Below are 25,905 nucleotides of genomic sequence, written 5' to 3'. Positions count from 1 at the left end.
AGTATGGAAGTGGCTGAGAATTGAGAGGTTTGTAGATTGACCAATTTCAGAACATAATGAGAAATCATCTTCGATTAAAAAACAAGCTTTGGAGTAAGAAAACTATTGAAACTGCATCAGCACGAACTTTGCAATGTTATTTGGCCCAAAAATGTTTCTACTTGAGTCAGTTAATTGAACCTTATATCAAAAGCAGTTCAGCACAACAATCACCATACGCAATCAAATTTCGTAAGTTCGACGTAAAGGCATTTCTTTCATTTTTTTCGTAATCCTCGATTTATGCGATATGTAATGACATTTAGTAGCCTTCAACAATCAGTTATTACACACTTATCCATAAAAAAACGCAATATTATCTCAAAATACTGTATTACTAGCAGCAATTGCTATATAAACACAAGCTAAATTTCAAAACTAGGAACCAAAATAGCGGAAATTGATCAGGTGATCAATATTGCCCAATCAACGTAAGCTAAACGGATAACAATAGATGTCCCAACTCTTATACTATAGAGGGCTCTGATCGTGCTTGCTTTGTTAAAAAACCAGGGGGAGGTATTTCAGTGGCTATTTTTTTTGCGTCCTCGCCCCAGTCCACTTGCAGTCTTGCACTGATTTTTCGCCAGTAAACTTTTCATCGGCTGTTCAAATCACTGAATCTTCGATAAAAACGTGTCCGTTATTTTCTTCAAATTTTCTGGAACTTTGTGAAACATGTCAAAACGAAGACTCGATGTCGACGATGCTAAGAAGTCTAAAGAGATGGCGTAAGTTTTACTTAATATAGCCCGCTTTTGCTCTTCGAAAGGTGCAATTTTAGTGAATTATACACTGCACTGTTGCAGTTGCCATCTTGCAGATATGTTGAAATTAATGAAATCTTTAAAGCTCTTGTTAATAAGTTTACTTTATTGTGTTTGAGTCCGTGGAAACTGTGTACTGTTGATCATTTTATACAACTCTTGTTTTGACAAATACTAATTAAAGCTATAGTTTTAACCAAAGCATGCTGGCCTGGCAATTTTGTTATGGAACAGTACCATACCATTAACGTCACCTCCAAAAACACCACGTTTGCTGACATCAGTGAATTGTGTAATCTGTGCTCATTGGCATGTATTTAGAGATTTTGAGAATCTGAAAATGAAGATCAAATTGAATCCATATTCCGGTCGACCATACACTGAACGTTATTATGGAATATTGAAGAAAAGACTTCAGCTACCCGTGTTTGAGTACAAGGAGAGATTCATGGGAATGCTTGATAAGAATCAATGTATTGTTTTGGTTGGTGAGACAGGATCCGGAAAAACTACTCAGGTGTGGATAATCTGCCAAAATAGCAAAATTTTTTACAGGTTTTTCTCTGCTACACATATTGCCTGTCGCAAATTCATGCTTTGTACATTTAGCCAGCCATAGACAGTTTGATTTAGGACACCAAGAAAAGCTCGCATATTTAGTTGATACTTGATAGTGCAGCAATATGTCTACTTTTACTACAACGTATGCTCCATTCATGCCTAAGTGTGGTATGCCAGAAACGAAATAGAAATCGCAAGAGTTAAGTTAAAAATAGGCATTGCTTTACCTTTGTTTAGTCAGAAAACAATCTCTGAACTCTTTATCATATGTCGAAAGTTTAATGCAAGAAGTAAACAATAGCAAGCAAAACATTATTGCAAGACTTTTTCTTACTGAAGTAAAACTTTGATTATTTTTTAGATTCCACAGTGGTGTGTTGAAGGACGAAAGGACCAACGTAAAGGTGTTGCTTGTACTCAACCTCGGAGAGTAGCAGCAATGAGTGTTGCACAGCGTGTTGCTGATGAAATGGACGTTACTCTGGGTCAAGAAGTTGGATATAGTATTCGATTCGAAGACTGTACTAGTGCCAGAACTGTTATGAAGCAAGTTTATGTGTTGTGTAAAACCTTTAGTTTGTGTATTGTAGATGTGATGTCATGATTGTAAATGATCTGTTTCAGGTACATGACAGATGGTATGCTATTAAGAGAAGCCATGACTGATCCATTATTGGATAAGTATGATTGTATTTTACTGGATGAGGCCCATGAACGTACCCTCGCTACAGATATTCTTATGGGGTTGCTGAAAGAGGTTGGAATAATTGCAAAATTGGATTTAGACTTAATTGTTGTTGAACATTGATAACCGAAATCAAGTGTTTATTTTAAATTTTGATTACCCAGGTTGTCGCCCAGCGTAAAGATATTCGTATTGTCATCATGAGTGCCACATTGGATGCTGGGAAGTTCCAAGAATATTTTAACAACTGTCCGTTGTTGAGCGTACCCGGACGTACCCATCCAGTGGAGATCTTTTATACCCCAGAACCAGAACGAGATTACCTCGAGGCAGCCATCAGGACAGTTGTTCAGATTCATATGTGTGAAGAAGTCGAGGGTGATCTTTTGCTTTTCCTAACTGGACAAGAGGTAACATATGGGCAAGTCTCTGAAGTAGAGTGTACATGGCAACATTTCATAACTGCTGTTGTAATGTGTTACACCATTTTGACATGTCAATGTTAAATTAGGATAATTGCACGAAGTACTTCATGTATGTTGCATTACTTTGCTGTGTTCTGGGGTTACAAGCTACGTCATAGTCGCCATGTTGGATGATTTTAACAAAGGATTTTCCTTATTTACAATGCAAATTTCATCCAACATGGCGAGCATTCCATTGTTTTCTTACTCCCAGGGGGATGGTTGCAACCCACCAATTAAGATGACTTACGAAACTTGATGTACGTGACGTCACACTAACACGTGATGCCACACTGACACGTGATGCGATACAGCACGTTTGATCTTGTATCTCTTAGAAGGTTGAAGAAAAACATTACATCATGTTTGCAGTTAAACTTCTCCCAATACCCAATATATATCCTGTACCTTATAAGGTCTTAATTATTGCTTGCGTTTGAAGCCATGAATAACAACAGAATTTCTGTGTCAATGTCAACGCGCGTGACGGAAGAACTGCCTGTAATGTATTTTGTCGTGTATATTTTGTTTGAACAGTGTAAGCATTACAAAACACAAACTTCTTCTATCAATAATGTGTAGTCCAAGCTTTCCATGCAAAAATTAATTTGTTAATGAAATTTTACAACTTCCATTTTTAAAGTTCCTCAAACAATTCAATTTGTGAAAATTTTTCCAGGAAATTGAAGAAGCATGCAAACGTATCAGGAAGGAGATGGATAATCTGGGAGGTGAAGTCGGAGAGCTGAAATGCATCCCTCTCTATTCCACATTACCCCAAACCTACAGCAACGCATATTTGAATCAGCGCCAGCAAACCGCCCTAACGGTGCAATCAGTCGTAAAATTGTGGTGTCGACAAATATTGCGGAAACGTCACTAACCATTGATGGCGTTGTGTTTGTCATTGATCCAGGATTCTCAAAACAGAAGGTATGTACATGTAGCATAAACAGTTTCATAGATCTTTCGGGACTACCAAATCTCACATGTAGCATAAACAGTTTCACAGATCTTTCGGGACTACCAAATCTCATATGTAGCATAAACAGTTTCACAGATCTTTCGGGACTACCAAATCTCACATGTAGCATAAACAGTTTCATAGATCTTTCGGGACTACCAAATCTCACATGTAGCATAAACAGTTTCATAGATCTTTCGGGACTACCAAATCTCACATGTAGCATAAACAGTTTCACAGATCTTTCGGGACTACCAAATTTCATATGTAGCATAAACAGTTTCTTTTACAGATCTTTCGGGACTACCAAATCACACATCTAGCATAAACAGTTTCACAGATCGTTCGGGACTGCCAAATGTCACATGTAGCATAAACAGTTTCACAGATCTTTCGGGACTCCTAAATCTCGCTCTTTATTTTTAGGTCTACAATCCTCGTATACGCGTCGAGTCTCTTCTGGTGTCTGCCATTTCCAAAGCAAGCGCACAGCAAAGAGCTGGTCGCGCTGGTCGTACCAAACCTGGCAAGTGTTTCCGTCTGTATACGGAGAAGGCGTTTCAAACAGAGATGCAGGATAATACATATCCAGAAATATTGAGATCAAATCTTGGTACCGTCGTTTTACATTTGAAGAAACTTGGCATAGATGATCTTGTCCATTTTGACTTCATGGATCCTCCCGGTGTGTGTTTCATATGTTTTGATCTTTTCATATTTTTTTACGTTTGTTTTTTTTTAATCAAATCTTAACAAAATCGCCGATTTCTTTTTTAAGAAGCTTTAGATGTGCAAAAATTCTTAGTTTCAAGTAAAGTTTTTGAAAAACATTTGTCATTTGTGGCAGATAAACAAAGTATCAAGTATATATGTTTTCTCTGTCTCCATTGACCAAGGTAGCGAATAACCTCCGTGGTGGATATACTGTGGGGCGATCTAATCTTGAGATCCCACCTCACCCCACCCCAAGTACAAGAGAGTCAGAAATCAAGTATCAATTTACAATTGCTGAAAATGTTTGTTTGTTTTCAGCGCCGGAAACATTGATGCGAGCTCTGGAGTTACTAAATTACCTGGGCGCTCTTGATGATAATGGGGACCTTACGGAACTTGGCTCAATGATGGCGGAATTTCCTCTCGATCCACAGCTGGCAAAAATGGTCATTGCAAGCTGCGAATTCAACTGCTCGAATGAAATACTCTCGATTACAGCCATGCTTTCAGGTTCTACCGTTTTGTTTTTTGTTTGGATTCGAATTCAGAAAACTGTGTTGTTGAATTCTGTTCATTTGCTTTTTATTGACACTGGTGCAGGGATGGATTCCGCTTGATTGTGTACAGAGGGGTCTAGTATAGATTGGATTTCAGGGGCTACTTGGCAGAAGTTCTCGTGCCATGTATTTGTTAAATACTGCCATATTTATATGATGGTTGGGAGATTTTTTTTAAGGTGTGCCTCATTAAACACAAATCACAAATTTTTTTGTCTTAATATTTCGTAAGAAAATTGGCACACCACTTCCACTCCCCCTAGCCAAGGTCGGTAGTGCGATGCACACCCCTCTCAACCCCTACAGTAAGTCCATGTTTTAAACGAAAGTTTTTCACCGTGCCAAAAAAAATATTTCTGTAGTACCGCAGTGTTTTCTACGTCCCAACGAAGCGAAGAAAGCTGCTGACGACGCGAAAATGAAATTTGCTCATATCGATGGAGATCATCTGACCTTGTTGAACGTCTACCACGCGTTTAAACAGAGTAAGTAGTGACTTCTATGGAATACCTAGTGTCATTGAAGAACGCTTGGCGTTAATTAGGGATATGAGGGAGATAGAGGTATAAGGCATTATCGTTACCCGTGTAGATCACGAAGAATCGCAATGGTGTTACGATAACTTCGTGCAGTATCGTTCTCTCAAGTCCGCTGACAGCGTGCGGGACCAGCTTGTACGTATTATGGATCGTTTCAACTTGGCCCGTCGGAGCACAGACTTCAACAGTAAAGATTATTATATCAACATAAGAAAGGCTCTTGTCGCTGGCTTCTTTATGCAGGTAATGTATGCGGACGTTATCTATCTTCGCCTTTCTGATTAAGAGAGCTGGCAGTTACTGGAACATAACCAGCACTGACGGATACAGAGTATTAAGTATTTCGTACAATGAAATTTGAAATTTGTATTATAAACAACACCATTATCGATAAGTTTGAACAGAATATTTTATGAAAGAATACTTGTGAGTTTCTCAAAATTTATATTCATCGATGAATTGCTCTAGATCCGTCAGTGAATACAATGATCTTATCACTTGGGGTTCGTAGCTACTTCGGCCATTTTTTTGTCTTGTATCACGGGGGGTGGGTATTGTTTGTTTCGATACCGGTCGCTTGGAAGGTTTAAAATTTGGCTTCTCCTCCCGTACGACCTGTAGCCATAAACCTCTAGTGTTGAGTTAAGGGTTTCCTAAGATAGTTAGCCAATGATGTAGTTTTGTACTGTAGATGATTACTGACCGTTAAATATCATTACACGTCAACTGCGAGACAGGTTGCGCATCTTGAGAGGTCTGGACACTATCTCACAGTCAAGGACAATCAGGTACATAGATATTTCTTGTCGCTTTGTCAAGATTACGTCCCTATTTTAATCAAATTTTTTTCCCACTAATTGAAAACTACTTGTGTAAAAGAAGATTACAGCGCAGACTGAAAAACTCTGATTCATTATTATCCAGTTAATCGAATAGCTGCAAATGTAAAAACAGAGTAAAAACTCCACGAAGTTCTTATGAAAGAAACGCTTTTGTTGACGCATGTGAATATTTTTCGTGTCAGGTTGTACAACTTCACCCATCAACTGTGCTGGATCACAAACCTGAATGGATATTGTACAACGAATTTGTCCTTACCACGAAGAACTACATAAGAACATGTACCGAAGTGAAGCCCGAATGGTAGGTACCTTAGACGTTGATGGATATATTGGACAACGATATGCTTACTACTCCCTTAGAGCTAAAGTAAAGAAGACGCAGTTTGTGATCCATCGTGTGTAAACTTCAATTTGCTTTCCCTGATTTGTAGTATCCCAGGGATGGATCCACGATGATTTAGTCGGCCCAGCATGTTTTAGTTTGGATTAGCTTTAATACTCACTTTGGATTAGATTTCGGTGGCTACTTTTTTCTGCACCTTGTCAGACTTACGTTGAATTCAGTTACATTTTTACTTCCATAGGGAGATTTTCGAAAGTGTGCACCATTAAACACTTATCACAATTGCTTTTGCTCAAATGCTTGGTACATCAGTATTTACAAGGGAAACTGGCAACCTTTCTGCGCCGCATTTAGTTAAGGCAAGCTGTGTGCGCACCCCTTCCCTTTGAGGCGTAATTAGAACGTTAATTGAAGGGGTATATTCATATATTCATGTTTTTAAATGTAGATCGTCCAGGTTGGTTGGTATAGTCCTGAGAAGGACTGTTTTTGTTGTTGTTGGCTGCCATTTCGACAACCTTAGCGGTAGTCATCTTCAGGGTCATCTTCATTTTGACTCTGAAGATGACTACCGCTAAGGTTGTCGAAACGTCAGTCAACAACAACAAAAACAGTCCTTATGACTATTCCAACCTGAACGATCTACATTTAAAAACATGTAACGATACTCCGGTTCAAACCATTTACTATATTCATATATTCAGTTGGTTTCGCCGATTTCTTTTGAAAGCAAGTTCGTTTTCAAAAGTATTCAGTTGGGTACAACTGAATATATGAATATACAACCCCCAATTTACGTCCCAGTTACGTCTCTGCCTCACCTAAATCCACACCTGCTGTAAACCATGTTTCTTTTCAAGGTTGGTGAAGGTCGCTCCGCAGTATTACGACATGAGAAATTTCCCTAACTGCGAAGCAAAGAGAATTTTGGAACGAGTGACCGAAAGATTGTTGAAGGGACGTTAGAAGTTTGTGACTTTCATGAAACGCATGTCCTTTGTCGTACACTCATGTAGTCGAAAGATCATTATGATCCTACAAAAGGAACGGTATTTCTCCTCATTATCGCGTTACATACGAGCAAAAGTTTTTTAGTTTTGTTTTGAGGTTGAGTTTGACTCTTCATCAATTTGAATTTTCAATAAATACTTTACACTGCGAATGTGAGAAATTTCTTCTCCAGTAGCACTAAGTACTATCCTACAGAATGACATGTCCAGTGATTTTTAGTGCAGTAAACTCACGCTACCACCCCACCCCCCCTAGATACATTCAAATGGTTTAATGACGATTGTACACGAAAGAACGATCCAGGATGGTGGTCTTCCACAAAAAATCACTGGACTCTGAACATTTACTGCCTATACTGTGAAAATTTAACATGAATTATTCCTAAGAATCGTAAATATCCGTCCACGTCAAGAATGAACATTTAAAACCATTGTCATATAATGGCAAATACGAAGGGGCAATGATATTCCATACGATTCCAAGCTTTCCGGCTAGCTGCTGCTGTTTTTTCTTTGCTTATCCTTAACCGGGCTGGTTTTTTCTGGCGATTCCTCGCTGTTTTCATCTAGAACGGACACAATAGTTATAAAGTAAATGGTTTGAACCTGGGAGTATCGTTACATGTTTGTAAATGTAGATCGTCCAGGTTGGTAGAGGACTGTTTTGTTGTTGTTGACTGTTTTCGACAATCTTAGCGGTAGTCATCTTTAGTCTTTCTAAGGTTGACTCTGAAGATGACTACCGCTAAGGTTGTCGAAACGTCAGTCAACAACAGTCCTTCAGGACTATACCAACCTGGACGATCTACATTTACAAACATGTAACAATAGTTATAATCGGGAACTAAATTAGATACGCCAATCGGACAACGTCGACAGTCATACCTCTTTCGGCGGCGGCTTTCTGTCTCTTAAGGTGTTTGACAAGGTCTTTATCCATGGTTGGTTCTTCGTCTAAGAGTTCTCCTGCCGAGTGACTTCGCGCTTTACGTAAGGTCACGGATGGAATTTTATTGGGAGAATCGTCGGATTCTGAAGAAAATCTCCCATTTCGATCGCCAGTTTTGCGAAGTTGGATGCCGAACGTGTGGGCTGTTTCTTTTTCATTCTCGCTTTCCTTAATCGATGTTTTCGACGGGGATTGACGCAACGTTTTCTGAGAACGATTTTAAGTTAGAGCAACTCGGTTCGTCCTTAAAAACGACATCTCGTTGAAACGATACTTACTAATGTTTTTCTTAAGTTTTCTATAGCTCGACCATCTTCCGTCTCAGATCTCTCCGGCATGGACACCTAAAGAACACGAATGTCGAAATGGAAATATCAAGGTTTGTATTTTTTCTTGTGAATACGGGGAGGTTAGTGACGTCGCCAGCTTGCATGGTTTAGTTCTGCTATGTAAATGCCAGAATATATCATGATTCAAGCCTTTAGAAATCGATTGTTTTCGCAGTAAGTGAACAGAGGAAAATTTGCATAGCATGACTAAGTGTACAGGGTGAGTACGTCAAAAGCGGGAATGATATTCACCTGTCGTTGAACGGGTTTAAGGGACACTTTTCCTGTTTTTATTCGTTCCATCATTTCACTCATTGCCTTGATACGCGGGTCCTCTTTTATGACCGTCTTGTCTAAAAACAGGCAAGCGGAACTCGAGTCAAAAATGAAAACCAATGACCGTTGGGCGTCTTGGAAGGGTTAGTTAAGAATTTCAAACTACCGTAACTCTGCCTATAAGCCCCATGATGAAACTTGCTCTCCCATGTATAAGCCCCATGAAAACTTGCTCTCCCATGTATAAGCCCATGAAAACTTGCTCTCCCATATATAAGCCCATGATGAAACTTGCTCTCCCATGTATAAGCCCATGAAAACTTGCTCTCCCATATATAAGCCCATGATGAAACTTGCTCTCCCATGTATAAGCCCATGAAAACTTGCTCTCCCATGTATAAGCCCATGAAAACTTGCTCTCCCATATATAAGCCCCATGATGAAACTTGCTCTCCCATATATAAGCCCCTGATGAAACTTGCTCTCCCATGTATAAGCCCATGAAAACTTGCTCTCCCATATATAAGCCCATGATGAAACTTGCTCTCCCATATATAAGCCCATGAAAACTTGCTCTCCCATATATAAGCCCATGATGAAACTTGCTCTCCCATGTATAAGCCCATGAAAACTTGCTCTCCCATATATAAGCCCATGATGAAACTTGCTCTCCCATGTATAAGCCCCTGATGAAACTTGCTCTCCCATATATAAGCCCATGATGAAACTTGCTCTCCCATATATAAGCCCATGAAAACTTGCTCTCCCATATATAAGCCCCTGATGAAACTTGCTCTCCCATGTATAAGCCCATGAAAACTTGCTCTCCCATATATAAGCCCATGATGAAACTTGCTCTCCCATATATAAGCCCATGAAAACTTGCTCTCCCATATATAAGCCCATGATGAAACTTGCTCTCCCATGTATAAGCCCATGAAAGCCATGATGAAACTTGCTCCATGTATAAGCTTATGAAAAAGGGATTAGGAACTCATATCAGCGCTGGGCTTATAGGAAGTGTTTACGGTATTACTGAATGTTATAGATATGGTCTGATTCTCAAATGGTCGTAGTCATCTCTAGAACGCAAGTCGATAGAACAGAGCTCTATCCAGACAGCTGATAACATCAAAACAACTCGGACGACTACATGAGAAACAGTCCAAATGAAGAACAGTTCAATCTCACTTCTCTTGAGACTTTTTTTTCCACTGAAAGCAACCATTCCCACAAACCTTCTACAGAAGAAAGATAACTTCTTTTAGTGAACGAACGATGTGAAAATAAAAGAGTAAAGCTAGTTTTCCACTTCACTCGCATCGAAGCGATGTATCTCTGTTTCTCACATCGAAAAAGGGAATGCAACTCGAATCGCAAAATACAATGTGACGCAATGATTGAAAACTAGCTTCACATCTCTGGAATATTAGGCATTTTCTATAACCTACTTAAACAGTTGCGTGGGAGCAGGTGGCGGTGGGGGAGGAGGAGGAGGTAGTGGGGGAGCCGAGGGAACAGTGTTGGATACTTTAGCTTTTTTCAGTTCCTCTTCCAACTTCTTGGCTGCAAAAATGAACGTGACAATTTTAGGGCAAGAATATAAAAACGAGTTTGAAGATACACATTTTGCGTACCTTTTTCTTCAGCGTGAGTCGCTCGAGCTTGAGCTTGAGTTAACCTATCTTCCAATGTTTCAACTCCTTGTGCAAACGTGTTAATTTTGTCCTCCAAACCTATGGAAAAGCATAATCCCTTCATTGCTGGGTATCATTACAGATTTTTATCTTAAAAGTTCCTACTTTTCAGTTTGCGAGCGTCATTTGACGAAGCCAGTTCTTCCTCAAGTTCTTTCACCTTAAAAGGAAAAAGATTTAACTTTTTTCCACGATTGAGTTTTGACAGCCAAACCATGTCTCCTTTTTTACCTTTCCATCAAACTCTGTTCGTTGTTCCAGTAATTTCTTCGTTAATTTTCCAATCTCATCCAGAGCTTTCTGCAGTTTTTCATCACCCGTTAGATCATTAGAAACTAGCTCTCTTTGCTTGGCAAAGGCTTCATGTTCGTGACTTGCCTGAGTGTAATAAAAATTTCTCAATCATACTCACAGAACCTTAAAGCTTAAAGAAACAACTTTGATCCGTTGTACCTCAGCTGCAATTTTTTCGGCTTGTTCTCGAATCTCAATTTCCATTTCATATTTCTTTTGCAGGTCAGAAAAATCATCAAGGGCCAAATGAGAAACTATGAGAAATCACAAAATTTTAAACAATGTCTTTCCCACAGTTTTCAGTTAACAAAATCACAAAGGTAAAGCAGGGCCATGGAAATGAAATTGATATGTTTTGGTTATTGGACAGCTAGGCAATGTTTTTCAACTGGGTAATTTTTCTCTTAGGATGTCACCCCTCCCCCATCATAACATCTCTTCATAATGTTCCACTGACAGCAACAGTCCCCGACTGCACAATGTACCTCGATTAAGTTGTTTGAAGTTTGCCATGTTATTTTTCAATTCTACTTTCGTTTTATTATGTTCACTTTTCTCTTCACAAAGCTAATAAAGATAATTCAGCTTTCACCTAATGTAAAAATGAATGTTAAACAATTTTCACTAGTACAAATGAGCAACCTTTTCCTCGACACATTTCAGGTTTTGTGAGAGTTCTTCGTTTTTGATTTTTAGTGATTCAACTTGCTGTTTCCCTTATAAAACACAGAAAATTCTTATATTGGCAATGGAAAATTTTGAGGAGTATTTTTTATGAAGAGAACCAATAGGTACATTCAATTTCTTGGTCGTTCAATCCTTGGTCTTCTGTTGAAGACAAGTCATCAACCTCTCCAGAAAGCTCATCCTGTTGACATAAAGCAGAGATTATTCAGTACTTTGAAGTAAACTTTATAGCTAAGTGATATATCAAGAGTATAGAACAGAAATATTATAAACAACCAAATCAAAGTCCACAGCTTTTTGAACCAAAGTGTTTAATAGTATGGCACTTTGTCTTTTCAGCATCTTGTTCTCTTTAACTTGCTAAAGAACAGAAGTAAATTTGTAATGGTTTGTAAAGTTGTTTGAACATGTCTTTAGGAAAGAAAAGATATCAAGAAACCTGCTTGGCATAATCTTCTGCCTTGTCTCTACATTCTTGCTCGATTGTGTATTTTATATGAAGATTATCATATTCTCCAAGCACTTCTCCAGATACTATATAAATGACATTTCATATGAAGATTATCATATTCTCCAAGCACTTCTCCAGATACTATATAAATGACAGCCGGTATATAAATGATAGCCACCGTGCAAGTGAAATATTTTGATTTCAACAAAGTAGAAGTTTGTGGGGTGAGTTGTTTTCACCCAGGATGTCTATGGATAAACCAAAAGTTTTCATTAAAATAACATCTCTGTACCTTTGCTCTAACTTTCAAGGAAAAATTGAAATTTTATATCTAAATTTGGAAGTTCCCAATTCATCAATGTAATACGTTTGATGATGCACATTATATATATCAGTGAGATTTCTTAAATAAAAATAATTTTAGTTTTGAAATGGGAAATATAGCTGCATAAACACAAATGTAAGGTTGTAAACATGACCACCATACAGATACATGGCTCTGATAATTAAATATTTGGTGACCTCAACTCAACCCACAAACTTTTTCTTTTGCAAATTTAAAAAGAAAATGAAAATTTCTTTCCACTTGCATCCAACATGTGTCTAATTAAAAAAACGAAATACTTTCCAATGTCATTAACAATTCATGATATCTGTGAATTATTAACTGCTTTTTTGCTTTGAAAACATTAATTTGCTTTCCTTGCATATTCGATCCAAAACTTAACGTATTGTTCCTGACCTAAAAATTTGCTGTTTTATTCTCACATGGATAGTTTATAACTTGAATCTAAATTACGACGATTAGAAACAATTTTCATATACTTGAAATGCATAACTCTCAACTCAACCTTCTTGTAATGTTTCCAGTTCTTTTTCGTCCTAAGATAATTTTCCCTTTCTTCCAAGTACTGCAAAGGTAAAAGTTCTCGCTCACAGAAAGTAAATGACAATTTAGCACACAAAAATCGAAATAATATATTATGCATATATTAATAAACAGCAGCTTCGATGAACAGCGTCCAAAATACAAAGAAAATTAAAAACACTAAGCCGAAATCTGACCTTTGCATAGTTATCTTCACACTTTTTTTGTAACTCCTCAAATTCATTGATAGCTATTAAAGATACACGATATAAATTTGCGAAGGAACGCGAAAAGCAACTTGTCACAACAGTTTTACTGTTTATTTACTTCCGTGTGTAATCTGAACAGTACGCAAACATGATACGTTTACTTATTCCACTGCACACTTTCATTCATCACCTTTCAAAGAGATTATCTTCAACGTATTGAATTGTTCTTCATAATTATCCAGCATTTTTTTGCTTGGTACAGATTCGCGATTTGATCCCATGTCAAAAACAAACTATATCAGGAATTGAATACAATATGCTTGCAATCGAAAGGGTCGAGTTCGAGACTCAAGAGGTCAAATAGTTTATTGCAATACTTCCGGTTTGCCTTGTTTATTTGTAATCTCGGAATGTTGCAACTATGTGATCCTCTAGAGGATTATCTTCAGCTGGAATTGGATGTGCTTCATTTAAATGAATCATGAAATCTGTTCACACTTCACACAGAACTTTGAAGCCTTATATTTCATGGCGATTGTTGTTTTTTGTACTGCACGTAATGTTGACATCATAGTTGTTGACATTTTGTTGTTTTTTTAACATAGTATAAAAATGTCACAACTTGCGCTGGAAGCCATTTGGGAGAAATTCTAAATATTTGAATCGACGTTATGAATGGAGTATGTTAATGTGGGATTAATTTGCATTGCTTTTCATCCAACATAATCCTCGTGTTCTGATGACAATGACTCCAACGTCGTTACGAGCTTCGATTAAATGCCACAAAGCTCCATCGGAAATTAGCTATGGTGTCAACACGGGACATTTGCATATAACTTTTGGACTTTTGCCGCGAAATGCTAACATTTTCTTTAGAACGCATGCGTAGAAAGTGTAGAGCATGCGCAAAGTAGTTACCGATGATTAATAAAGAGCACGCCTCGTGATAATTGAAAGTAATTTATTTAGCAGTCCTGCTGAGAGCGCGCGTTATATTTTTGTCCTCCGCTTTCGTAATCTGAAGAGGGTCCGCCAGGCGACGATATTGCTTTGAAGTTAACAACTGTCATCAAATTGAAGGGCACCAGACAAGCGTGTATAACCGCGAACAGATATCGTGCGATCAAGTAATAATGTCGTTGAGTGAGTTAGTTTTGAAAACGCTGATGCCAAGCAATTTTCTCGATTCGGACGATGATGATACAAAATCTATGACAGACAATGGCACAACGTTCAACAAAAACGAGTTTAATGTGTTTAACGACTATTTTGGCCTCATCAATCTCGTGCAAAAATGCAAGCACAACGCCATTCCCAGTAACGAATTGGGTTTCTTCGAAGCGAACGAGTTGACCAGATACCCTAGACGCGATCGGTTCGACAGCATCGACTCCGAAAATTCGTCCTCAGGAAGCTGTGATTCCTTCTCAGATTTGGGATTGACCATTGGCGAAAGCACTGGTTTTCAGCCATTTCCCAGTCCTAGTGCATTCTCATGTAGTGCCCATACACATCGGAGAAGAGCTGATTCATTGACTAACTTGTCTCGTCGCGGGAAAGGGGTAACAGCATCGTCAAGTCTCCCTCGTGGTTTTAATCCTCCTTCGGCAAATCTACCTCAAGTTTGTGTGTTCTGTCGAAACAACGGGGAGCCCGAAGAGTTGTATACATCACACGTACTGAAGGGTCCTGACGGTAAAACAACTTGCCCAATCTTAAGAGCTTATACTTGTCCCATCTGTAAAGCAACTGGCGATGACTCGCACACCATCAAATATTGTCCTCAAAACCAACAGATTACACAAGGATTTCTCAATGGACCGCAAGTCGTAGGACCTCGGCCAAAACGCACCGTCGGAAGCAGAAAAACCCGCTAATGTTGGCTATCGTGACGAAAAGTTATTAATCGATCAAAACTGCTTTCGAGCAACATGAATGGATGTTGAAATTATTGGGAAAAGGATATTACTCGAGCACATCGCTCACTAAAGGTTTTACATACGAATTTTAAGAATGTTGAATGTTTTCAGATTATTTTTAACAAAGATTTTTCATTATGAAAATGGCCGTCAAAAGGCAGGAAAAGGAATTTATTACTCGTATTGCACCAGATTTTTAAACATTTGTAATTAAGCATCTCAAACTTAAGTCTTTCTTAAGTTTTTCCGTTCGTGAAACTAATGCGATATCCGCTACTTGATTTCTCAATTGTCCTGCCGTTTTCCAATCAAAGGTTTATATATATGCATATTTGAATATTTAGTTGCGAAAAACCTAGGATTTTACAAAATTAATCGTGAAATTCTAACTTCAACCCATCCCTGAGGTGAAATTCTTCCAGTGAATATCGGATTCGCAGATTGTTGTGACTCATTGCGTCTATTAGTTATATTTTAAGTTCAACAACTTTTATGTTGAATATATTTTGATTTCAGATGATGAGGCGGTTGTGTCTAAACAACTGCTTAAAATCACCATGTTGCAAAGTGCAACGAGTAATTTATATTATTAAATGCAAAATGCGATGAAATATTGTGAGAAATAATAGTTGTAAAAGATAAGGTATTTTATTGTTAGAATTTTTATTATGAATAACTGGTTTTGTAAGACATAAACGATGTACTTTTATTGAGTTTTTAGGGTAAACTGTTGTTATTCCCATTGCCAAAGTGCTCATTTTTTAAAGTGTTATATAAAATGAGAATGAATTGTTATTATAATGCAACTAATTTTGTATTTTTCAGAAAGTATACGACTTCTCATTCATTGAAATAAAGAAGTGTTTTTACATAACTTTTGTGGGAGTTTTCATGTTTGATCAGTCTCGCTCATATATGTTTGTTAATGTGAAATGCTGTTTTGACTTGGATCTATTCTGCGTCCACTCAATGCCATTAGTCTGTTTGATAAAGATGTTTCTTGATTTCTATCTTCCATCGCCCCGAAGTTATCTTTTGACCCTAGGTTCCAGTGAAGATGACAAGTGTGGTGTTATGCACTTCTTGTCAAGTCGGTATTTCTACGAGAGTATTCAAATTATTGTCATAAAAAGGAAATTGCTTTAACAGTTTTTCTGTCCAGTTTAACAAATGCTACTCGTAGTGTCAACAACAATATAATATACGGAATGTCATCTTGGCATCCTTGATAGTCGTTAATGTTGGTCGGTGTATTAAAATGTTTGTTCAGCGTTTTGTCTCCGATTCTCAAAAGTCAAACAAACCAAAAGATAAGTCACTGTATGATGTAGAATTTCACTCAAATTTCATTTACAAGATTGTCACCTAACTGTTGATAGATTCAAATGCTCAGGTAAATATTGCGTATCAATTATCGTGTACTGCATGGGTGCTAGACATTTGCCACTGCGCGATACTGTATAAAAAAGAGTATTGAAATTATCAGTACTTTACAAACTCGGTAATAATTCAAATGGTTTTTAGTTATGTTTTAGTTTGTCAAAACTCGCATTTCTTTAACGACGATATGTGGCGGGCCAAGTGAGCGACCGAGCGTAAATATGGTAAAACCGGTACTGTCGGCCTACTTTTGATGTTAATTAGCATTCCTCTACACGAAGATGACGAAGACGTAACTTGTGTAAGCTCATTACTGTTTCCGAGCAATAATTTAGACTCGGCTATACACATAAAAAATTTAATAACACATGGCTTAGAAGAGAATTGAACTCGTGCTTTCTTTACCGCTTGGTTTATGCGTCATGCTTAGTTCATATCATTGTTTGTAATATAATTTCGAGCTTAGAATAATTTTTGGGACGGGGGGAATAACTTTATCATGTCAACAACCTGAGGACGGTGGGGCTGAATAAATATTTCGTCATGATGCAATGATGCAACAATTTCACTATTGTAATTGTCATTATGGCTTACAATATCTCGTGTACTAGAGCATGGTTTAGGAGATTATTCTCCTCTTTGGAAAGACAAATTCTACTCCCAAAGCATAATACTCGAACACATAGCATCAGACGTTCTGCCACAGATGAAAAAACGTCGTGTCATTATCAAGATCTATTGGGGAAATACACTGTTATGTCTGTTGGTATTTTTCTTGGCTGGGTGTCAGGGCTTCAACTATACAAATGGTTGGTAAATAAAAATTTTAAACTATTGCATAAGAATTATGCAACTGTTGCTGATAGATCGAAATCAAAACAGTTCAATTTTGTTGCGGACGTGGTTGAGATAATTGCCCCGGCAGTTGTACATATTGAAGGCCTGGATCGCAAGCGTAGTTTTATGGGGTATGGGACGTCATCGGGGTCTGGGTTTCTTGTATCCGAAGATGGACTGGTATTGACTAATGCACATGTCGTTGAGAATATGCACAGTGTTAAAGTAACATTGTCAGATGGGAGGTCAATTGTTGGCGAAATTGTTAATGTTGATCGAGCTTCAGATCTTGCTGCTGTGCAGCTAAGGAATCAGAGAAGGTACTGAAACTGCTTGTTTCAATGTAACTTTGAAGTGCTCATTATAGCCATTTTCTAATCAACATGGTTGTAGATAAAGTTTGCAAAAATAGAACTTGGTGAATCATCAAACATACGACCTGGTGAATTTGTGGTTGTGATGGGAAGCCCTTTGCGCCTCAGCAACACAGTCACATCAGGAATTGTAAGCACTGTTCACCGAGCATTGGGGATTTGAGGACAAACATTGAGTACATTCAGACAGATGCAGCAATAAATGTTAGTCTCAGAAGTTTTTAGTTTATGCTCTGGTAGAATTTTCATGAATTTTCTTCAACTTTTTTCTTACAGGTTGGTAATTCTGGTGGGCCACTTGTTAACCTGGTGGGTTTTAAATTATAGTCTCCTATTGCTTTTATTATGAACTATGCTTGAGCTTGTTAGCTTTGCAGGATGGCAAACTTATTGGAATCAACACAATGACTGTTAAAGGTGCAGTTGGTATTTCCTTCGCAATTCCCGTCAACACTGTGAAGAAATTTCTCAAGGATACGGGTGGCACCAAGTCAGTGAAATCAGCAAAGGGTTATATTGGCATCCACATGCTTACACTTACACCAGGCATTGTGGATGAGTTGATGAGACGAATTCCCGACTTTCCCATTATCACAAGTGGTGTGTTTATACCGGAAGTGGTGTTTAACTCCCCATCACACAGGTAGTTAATGATTAAAATGATTTCACAAAGTGCAATATGGAAAGCTCCTGCACAATTTTATGAGTAATATAGTTTGGCAAATATTTTTTATCGTAAAACATTATAACTGTTAAGCATAGTAGTCAAAATCACACATGTGTCAATTAGTTTTCATAACTCTGTTGAAGATTTTGAAATAAGGAATATTTTGCTGATGTAAAGCTGTCTTTGATACTTATTTTACACCCTGAAATCCAAAAGTCATGTTGTGTATTTTGGTTGATTTGTAGGGCGGTATTTATCCAGGGATATAATAGTTAGAATTAATGGTGTTGCAGTCAGCAGTTCTCAGCAAGTTTATGATTTTGTGGCAAAAGGAGAACTTTTAAACATTGAGATATTACGTGGAAATAAACATTTCAAGGCTGTTGTGCAACCAGAAACAGTTCGATGAATCACGAGGAAAGATTTTTAAGAATGATATCTTGAGACAATTTCAAGTTTAAACAAGTCAAAAGCAGATTTATTGTGAACTATTGTAGCATTCAACAATGATAAGATTGATATGTGACCCAATTTGATTTTAATTGTCCTGGTTTTTCTTTGTGACTTGAGCTGAACAATGATTTGAAAACTTTGCTTGCATCAGGATTTGCTGCCACTGACTTATACTTGGAGTAAGCCAGATCATCATTGAGTTTGGGAGCTTTAGTAGTTGCTGGTACTCCTGAACTCTTTGACATTGCTGAATCTTTTGATTTTGTTTCTTCAGCAGAGGAAACTACAACTTTGCTTTTCTTCTTTGGTACAACATTCATGCCTTCATTGTTTTCTCTTTTAGACTTCTTCAGTTTCTTGTCCTCCTTTGCTTTCTGACGCCTTGCCATCATCCTTTCCTTCATTCTCACAATGTCCTCTTCTCCACCATTGATGACAATCAAATCTTCTTTGGTGAAAGGTGTTCCACAACTATGACATGTAGTTGAAGGCACTTCTTTCAGACCACGCTCGGAGAAGGCACAGCCACATTTCCATGAAAAAATAAAGCGATAACGACCATTCATTTCCATGCCTGTAATTGGGCAGATGTAATCCGACGCTTGGAAGTCGAGGTAAGTGTCTGCTGATCGTCCCTTCATTTCTTTGGTGGATTTGCGGATCCTTTTTGTCAAGACTAGTTCTTTGACATCTTTTAAGCTGCGAATGTGCTTTGCAATATCAGTCGTTGCTTTGGATTTGTCTAAGAGATATTCTATGACGGACTCTTTCCGGTACAGATTGCCCAACTCACAACAAACAATCGGTTCCGATAACTCCTGTTGACTGATAGCACAGTGGAACCATTTAGCGTTCAACTCTATTTCTTTGTCCACTTTCTCTGGCTTTTTCTTTTCGCGAACCAATTCACATCTTTTTGGTATTGTTCCACCATCGCAACCCATAGCTTGAGAGTAGAATAATGAAAAAGTTTGATGTTTGATAATGTTCTTTCGAGTTCGTTGTTTAGAGTAAAGAAAATGTTGTTTTGTCAAGATCTTACGTCATTATGTTTCCACATTGATGATTTTGGGAATATTTTTCCAGATAGGTAAAAGTGAAATCTTGTGTATTAAAGTTTGAAATTCGAAACGTCTAACATCAGATAAAGTCAATTTCAAATTTGGAACACATAAAGCGTATACTTGCATTAAAAAAGCTTACATTGCTCAAAATTTATCGCTAAATAATAAATATTGTTTCCGTCATCTGTAATTTTACAACTGCTTTGTTCTCAAGTGGTAGCACGGAAAGAAGACAAAAAAAGATGGAATCATGTTTAGCAGTGGAAAAAGAAGAAGAAAAGCTATCTAAGAAATACAAAGCTTTTCGAGAACACACCGAGTCCTCTCTTGACGATATTTTGAAGCATTTATCGAGTTTGCGGGAAGAACTATGCAAAGGTTTGCGAGATATGTCATCTACAATTATAATTTTTTGTTTAGGGCACCTAAATTATTTTTCCTTTTGTTTAATATTTCATATGTTTTTGCATTTACATAGCTACTCAAATCCAGCCTGGCTGTGAAATATTGCATCAAATCAGTGAATTAATTGCTCTATTCAAATTCGTTTTTCACACACACCATTTACAGTTTATCACCACCCTGCGTAAATTCGTCACTAAATCTCTCACCTATAATCACAGCCAACAGTCCTCAAAACTCATACAAGCATCAATATTTAACATCAATATATAACATCAATTAAGTGTCAACTTTCCAAATCTTCAGTGGACAGTGAGAGCGAGTTAACAGCCACACACCTTGAAATATTGGGTGAGAATTCAAAGAAAGTCAGTAACATTGTGTCCCAAGTTGCAAAAGAGCACAAAGATCTTCATACTTCATTATCGAAAATTGGAAAATCCATTGATCGGGTTTGTAAAGTCAGGCATTGGCAGCGAATTATGATGAGCAGATTAGAATTTTAATTTAAAATATTTGTACCATTGAACAACAGAACTTTCTTCAAGACAACACAGGTGTGAGTAAACAAGGTATCTTTTTGGGAGAGAAATCTGTAATACTAAACGAAGTATTATGTCAGCATTTCTTCCGCCAAGGACGGCTAGATATTGGTGAAAGTTTAATAAAGGTAGGCGGTTTTGTTTGACTGTATTATAACCGTTTTAACAGATGGAACCACAAAGGTTTTGTAAGTGGGTGGGTGCTCAATTTAAAGATAAGATTTTGGTGGCAACTTGTTGCCATAAAGCATGTGAAAACTTTTTTGTTGAATTCTGTTACTTTTTTATTATTATAAATGGATGAATCTAAGAAGTGCGCTTAATTGAACACAAATCCTAATTGCTTTTGCTTAATTTTTTGGTATATTAATATTCGCAGGTAAATTGGCACTCACCCACCCAGCCCGGCACCTGTCCCCTAAATCCATATTTGCTTTTAAACAACATGCACTCTTATTGTTATCTTCCCTGTTTGTAGGAAGCAGGTCTGAACATAGATGATACAGAGAAACTACCTTTTGCAGAATTGAATCACATCCTTGATGCCTGCAAGAAAAAGTCTCTTGCTCCCGCACTGAGGTAGAAAAGTTTATCGGTCATGTGATTGTGCTCGTGCACATGGCTTGTGAAATTTCCTTTTTGTTTACCAGATGGTGTGAGCGGCATAGATCACAGTTAATAGCAAGGGGTAGCCGTCTTGAATTCAAGCTTCATAAATTAAAGTACATTAATCTTTTGTTGGAAGGAAAATATAAAGATGCGCTAGTCTATGCCAGAAATTTTGCACCATTTTCCAAACAGAACACTAAAGGTTTGTTTTGCTTGCAGTTTCTTTGGCATCATGACCAAGCTGTCCAAAATTACGGCAACAAAACCTATGTTATCTCATCGTAGTGTTGCAACTAAGGAAGTTTTGCGACAAGCTAAACTGGTTTTTCTCTCGAGATTTTACTGTAACATGAGATTACAAGTGCAATGAAAATATTCTTGTTTTATATTCAAGTCAGTGATGTGTACATGTAGCGACAGATAATTGTGAACCAATGTTTGAATACATATGTTTGTCTTAAATATTGTATAAAATTTTGGCTATTTTGTCACTTTTCGAGAGCATGTCGATGGTACTAAATACCCTTGCAGTTATAAAACATCTTCAAAAAATGTTGCCAATTCTCTAGAAACTTCTTACGGTTTGGGGAAGGTAATATGTCCACTTTTACCCCTAAAATCTCCTTGAAAATTTTGTGTGAACTTGGTTACTGCAAACATGGTTTTTCAGCAACCCAAATTGGCTGGTGCCACATCTAATATTTGTCATCCTAATTACTGTCAGCCAATTACATGAAGTTTGTTCTATTTCCTCATAATCAGAAATCCAACAGTTGATGGCATGTTTAGCATATTGTAAATCGGGACTGGATTCTTCACCCTATGCATCCTTCCTCGATCCTATACATTGGATTGAAATATAAGTCTTTACAAAAGATGCATGTGGATTGCTGGGGTTGCCAGTGGAGAGTCCCCTTGAAGTGTGTATTTCAGCTGGCTGCGGGCACTGCCATCATTACTCCAAATCAAACAGGTTATGCAACAAAGACAGTGTTGTGGAGTTTGGACATCAAAGGAAGAACTACCTGTGAGTATTTGCAGTTAACCAAAATAACTATTTTTGTTCCATTTTTCAGCACCGAAAATTTTATAGGCCAAAGAACGGATAGTTTGGGCTTTGCTTTTCCCTCTAGCGTCCGCTGAACACCGACCCTATCGCAGGTGGAAACGTTTTGATAAAATGTCCGGTGGACAAAGTAGTTAGGTTCTTTCGTTCCATTAGAAAATTGGAAGAGGCCCGTTTTGAAATCCAAGAAAGACGAATAGAAATAAAACAAAAGTTTGCCGTGTGCAGTCTGTGATCCGTGCAGAATATCATGTTACCTTAACATGTCACGGACAACACATAGCTACAAAACAAGCAAACGTTGGCTTACGCCTGGCGGTGTTCATAATTGAGTAAATACATTTGTAACGTTTTCCTTTTCATTTATAAAAAACAAAACGAGCCGAAACTGAACGAAACCAAGGTTTTTCCTTCCCTTGCAAAATAAAACCAAAGATAAAACTTTCGAAACCGTACAGCTCTACTTCAAAGTACTTCTCTGTTAATCTTTTAACGGATTTCAAATTCATCTTTTTAGATTGAAATCGATTTAGGATCAGATTATCGTTACCATTCTTTGTTCGCGTGTCCTATATTGCGCCAGCAATGCACGGAAAGTAATCCACCTCAGCGTCTTCAATGTGGACATGTTATATCCAAAGATGCTTTGACAAAACTGACCAATGGAAACAGGTTTGTCCCTGTGCATTTATGTAGTGTGCCCATGTAAGAATTGTTCTTTTATTTGCGGTGGCAAGGGGTATGTGGTTTTAATCTTAAAATGCTGCCGCCAGCAAACGACTTTTGTGCCTAGTTATACATGGCTAATAACTAATAAGGATCAGGTCGATATTGTTCAAAACAGGATAGAACAATGTTGTGCTTTCCACAATGTTCGAAATGAATATTTCCACATTGTTTAGTGCAGTCTTAAGAATGACTGTCGGTATTAGTTTTGGCTGACGTCTTTGACTCTGAAAATGTCTATCTCTTTGGATGTCGAAACGTCAGTCAACACTAACACCGACAATCCGTCTCAGAACAGTGCTAACCTGGACGACCTACATCTACAAACATGTAACGATACCCTCGGCGGCTCAAAACATTCACCTCAATATCGAAGCTGAATCACGTGTCACACAATGCTAAATAATACATCTATGAATCTATGAGCGGCAGCACGGGGGCTAGTAAACATTCCTCAATCCTGTTTTCTTGCAGACTTGAAGATTTTAGCTGTCATTGCCATCCCCTGAATGCTAAAAAGCGTGTTACTCAAAATAATTTATTTTATGTTGTTGTAGAATCAAGTGCCCGTATTGTCCCAAGGAAATGTCGCCAAATGATGCAAGAGAGTTGCATTTCTATTAGAAAACTGGAGAATATCTTTTATCTCTAACTCTGTTGAGTGTTGATTGAGGTAAAATTGATCTTGCACGAAGTACACTGTTACGCTATTGTAGAATTTCGAGAAATCGATTTATAAAAAATATCAAAAATGTACAAAGCGGAAAATTATGAAAACGCAGTTACGTCAATATACTTTCAAAACCATTAGAGTGTTCATTGTTCATCGGCACTTTGAAGTAACCTATCTACATCACCGCTTTGACGTCACATGTAAGATAGACGCCATGTTATCGTTTTGTAGTTTTTCTGAGAAACAGCTGCCCAACGCGCGTTTTCTACACTTTACTGGAAACAATTTCATAAAACTTCTTAAAATTTTTTACTATTTTTCGATAATTTGGGTGCACGACAAATTAACTTCTATCGAATATCGATATTTATTGACCGTATCCATGTACGGCAACAGCCCATATAGGGGTATGTTTCAATAACTTTATACGACGAAGTTGAATTCGTTGACATAAATATTATTTTATATGAAGAACGAATACCCTTTTGTCATTTTGCTGGAAATTGTTCTTATTATTTTGCTGGTATTGCTTTCAAATGAGTTATAGTTCTTACTTAGTTTGAAGATTGTGAAAAACACTAGTTTCTAGTTGATCATGTAAATAGTTGATAGATAAAGTCGATAAAATGCACAATTCCAGTCGTCGCAGTCTGGTTAACACAAGCTTCAGTCTTGTTAACACACTCTTTACAGTCTGGTTAACACACTCTTTACAGTCTGGTTAACACATTTTTTGCAGTCTGGCTAACACAATCTTTACAGTTTGGCTAACACACCTTTTGGAGTCTGGCTAACACAATCGTTACTGTCTCCGTCTCCAGCCTCTATGATTTTTAAACTCCAGCCTCTATGATTTTTAAACTCCAGCTTTGACTTCCGTTTCGACTGTTCTACCTCCAGCTGTTTTCTGCAAGCTTCTTCAAAACTCATAACTTTGGATTAATTTTTGGATGATCAAGTGCTGAACCAAGATTTACGCATCATCCGCATGTTTGATAAACCTAAGTCTGACTGTGAGTGGAAAAAAGCACAAATCACAGTGTACATAGCTTGATACCATTATCGGGAATTGGAGAGGAAATGCTGTATATACATAAATTTTCTTATTAGAGATGTATTTGAGGTGTACACCCCAAATTGTGTTGGAAAGGTGCAATGACAAATAATTATCATTAGTGCATTTAATAAAAACGACAAATTTTTTTAAAATAGACATGTTTCGACATCTCATGATGTCACTATCATTAGTGATTGAAAAGTGAATAATCATGATTCGAATTTGAACATCAATCTAAATGCCTAGAATTTTAGCGTTATCTCTTTTAGCGTTATCTTATTTCATGGCAGACAATCTGCGATTTAGGTATTGCTTCGTTACAAGATGATTCATAAAAAAGATCTTTTAAACTTTCAAATCTTGCATAGTGTTTCTTTATCCAGGACTGTGTTAGCAAATTTGTGACATATTCAGGGTATTGGCGGTCGATAAAGTTTGTAATTTTGTCCAAAGATAATTTATCCCAGCGACAGAGAATACACTTTACAAACTAAGTACTCAAATAAGTTAACACAATGACAAGCTCTTTTCCTCCGTTCATATTGGCGTCTAGCAAGTTTTGTACTATGAACAGTGTAGATTTTTCCTAGAACGACTTGTCAATTCAGAGAAGACAAGTTTGTTATCATTCATCACAAGCTTTTGTAATTGTCATTATATGCCTGCTTCCTCGAGCTCTTATAAACACATTTATTTGAAGACTTAAAATACTTTACGAATGAATTCGTTACTTATTTGGGGGAATGTTAATTTATATAGTCAATAGTCACATGTCATACGACAATTTTAAAGTCCATTTTGTACATTAGTGACATAACATACATACCACGTAATGATTTAAAGGGCCTGGGACGAACGGACGCCAATTTTCAATTTTTAACTTGACGAGAA

The 25,905-nt window shown here is 37.5% G+C and overlaps 6 protein-coding genes across 6 annotated transcripts; 4 read left to right on the top strand and 2 right to left on the bottom strand.

Annotated features, from left to right (window-relative positions):
• Nucleotides 1-634: 634 nt before the first annotated feature.
• LOC124443881 (putative pre-mRNA-splicing factor ATP-dependent RNA helicase PRP1) lies at nucleotides 635-7,637 on the top strand. Its single transcript, XM_046994423.1, is given in 14 exon segments — nucleotides 635-770; nucleotides 1,128-1,323; nucleotides 1,729-1,913; nucleotides 1,992-2,124; nucleotides 2,217-2,462; nucleotides 3,196-3,295; nucleotides 3,298-3,449; nucleotides 3,907-4,165; nucleotides 4,513-4,704; nucleotides 5,114-5,236; nucleotides 5,343-5,533; nucleotides 6,028-6,078; nucleotides 6,315-6,433; nucleotides 7,336-7,637. Coding segments are annotated over 14 exon segments (2,106 nt in total). The 5' UTR covers nucleotides 635-717; the 3' UTR covers nucleotides 7,442-7,637.
• On the bottom strand, nucleotides 7,571-13,526 carry LOC124444532 (shootin-1-like). Its single transcript, XM_046995154.1, has 18 exons — nucleotides 13,436-13,526; nucleotides 13,234-13,286; nucleotides 13,020-13,050; nucleotides 12,157-12,251; nucleotides 11,994-12,077; nucleotides 11,826-11,898; nucleotides 11,673-11,746; nucleotides 11,516-11,597; nucleotides 11,190-11,284; nucleotides 10,968-11,114; nucleotides 10,842-10,896; nucleotides 10,677-10,775; nucleotides 10,491-10,605; nucleotides 10,231-10,280; nucleotides 9,016-9,116; nucleotides 8,713-8,778; nucleotides 8,371-8,641; nucleotides 7,571-8,051 (listed from the first exon to the last, which is right to left on the bottom strand). The coding sequence occupies exons 1-18, from the start codon at nucleotides 13,524-13,526 to the stop codon at nucleotides 7,978-7,980; spliced, it is 1,656 nt and encodes a 551-aa protein (XP_046851110.1). The 3' UTR covers nucleotides 7,571-7,977.
• Nucleotides 13,527-14,214: 688 nt separating this feature from the next.
• Nucleotides 14,215-16,038, top strand: LOC124443882 (nanos homolog 1-like). Its single transcript, XM_046994424.1, has one exon. It carries the CDS (start codon nucleotides 14,379-14,381, stop codon nucleotides 15,120-15,122), a length of 744 nt encoding a protein of 247 aa, XP_046850380.1. The 5' UTR covers nucleotides 14,215-14,378; the 3' UTR covers nucleotides 15,123-16,038.
• Nucleotides 16,039-16,759: 721 nt separating this feature from the next.
• LOC124444048 (serine protease HTRA1-like) lies at nucleotides 16,760-18,958 on the top strand. The gene is given in 6 exon segments (XM_046994617.1): nucleotides 16,760-17,724; nucleotides 17,794-17,901; nucleotides 17,904-17,959; nucleotides 18,032-18,064; nucleotides 18,133-18,398; nucleotides 18,668-18,958. Coding segments are annotated over 6 exon segments (1,089 nt in total). The 5' UTR covers nucleotides 16,760-17,129; the 3' UTR covers nucleotides 18,699-18,958.
• Nucleotides 18,872-19,910, bottom strand: LOC124444047 (replication termination factor 2-like). The gene has a single exon (XM_046994616.1). It carries the CDS (start codon nucleotides 19,817-19,819, stop codon nucleotides 18,923-18,925), a length of 897 nt encoding a protein of 298 aa, XP_046850572.1. The 5' UTR covers nucleotides 19,820-19,910; the 3' UTR covers nucleotides 18,872-18,922.
• On the top strand, nucleotides 19,909-24,091 carry LOC124444046 (E3 ubiquitin-protein ligase RMND5A-like). Its single transcript, XM_046994615.1, is given in 9 exon segments — nucleotides 19,909-20,317; nucleotides 20,648-20,793; nucleotides 20,877-21,011; nucleotides 21,362-21,462; nucleotides 21,534-21,694; nucleotides 22,255-22,431; nucleotides 22,434-22,519; nucleotides 23,076-23,230; nucleotides 23,842-24,091. Coding segments are annotated over 9 exon segments (1,164 nt in total). The 5' UTR covers nucleotides 19,909-20,181; the 3' UTR covers nucleotides 23,909-24,091.
• The last annotated feature ends 1,814 nt before the right edge of the window (nucleotides 24,092-25,905 follow it).

This window comes from Xenia sp. Carnegie-2017, unplaced genomic scaffold (assembly GCF_021976095.1).
Source record: "Xenia sp. Carnegie-2017 unplaced genomic scaffold, XeniaSp_v1 HiC_scaffold_21, whole genome shotgun sequence".
NCBI lineage: Eukaryota > Metazoa > Cnidaria > Anthozoa > Malacalcyonacea > Xeniidae > Xenia > Xenia sp. Carnegie-2017.
The sequence above is the reverse complement of the archived record's forward strand: the minus strand, read 5'-3'. Positions and strand labels throughout refer to the sequence as shown.

Coding starts and splice junctions, on each gene's coding strand:
- LOC124444047 (XM_046994616.1), bottom strand. CDS start 19,819: ATGGGTTGCGATGGTGGAACAATACCAAAAAGATGTGAATTGGTTCGC.
- LOC124443882 (XM_046994424.1), top strand. CDS start 14,379: ATGTCGTTGAGTGAGTTAGTTTTGAAAACGCTGATGCCAAGCAATTTT.
- LOC124444532 (XM_046995154.1), bottom strand. CDS start 13,526: ATGGGATCAAATCGCGAATCTGTACCAAGCAAAAAAATGCTGGATAAT. Junction 12,078..12,156: donor CAGAAGATTATGCCAAGCAG/GTTTCTTGATAT, acceptor TCTGTTCTTTAG/CAAGTTAAAGAGAACAAGAT. Junction 11,285..11,515: donor CTTCAAACAACTTAATCGAG/GTACATTGTGCA, acceptor GATTTCTCATAG/TTTCTCATTTGGCCCTTGAT.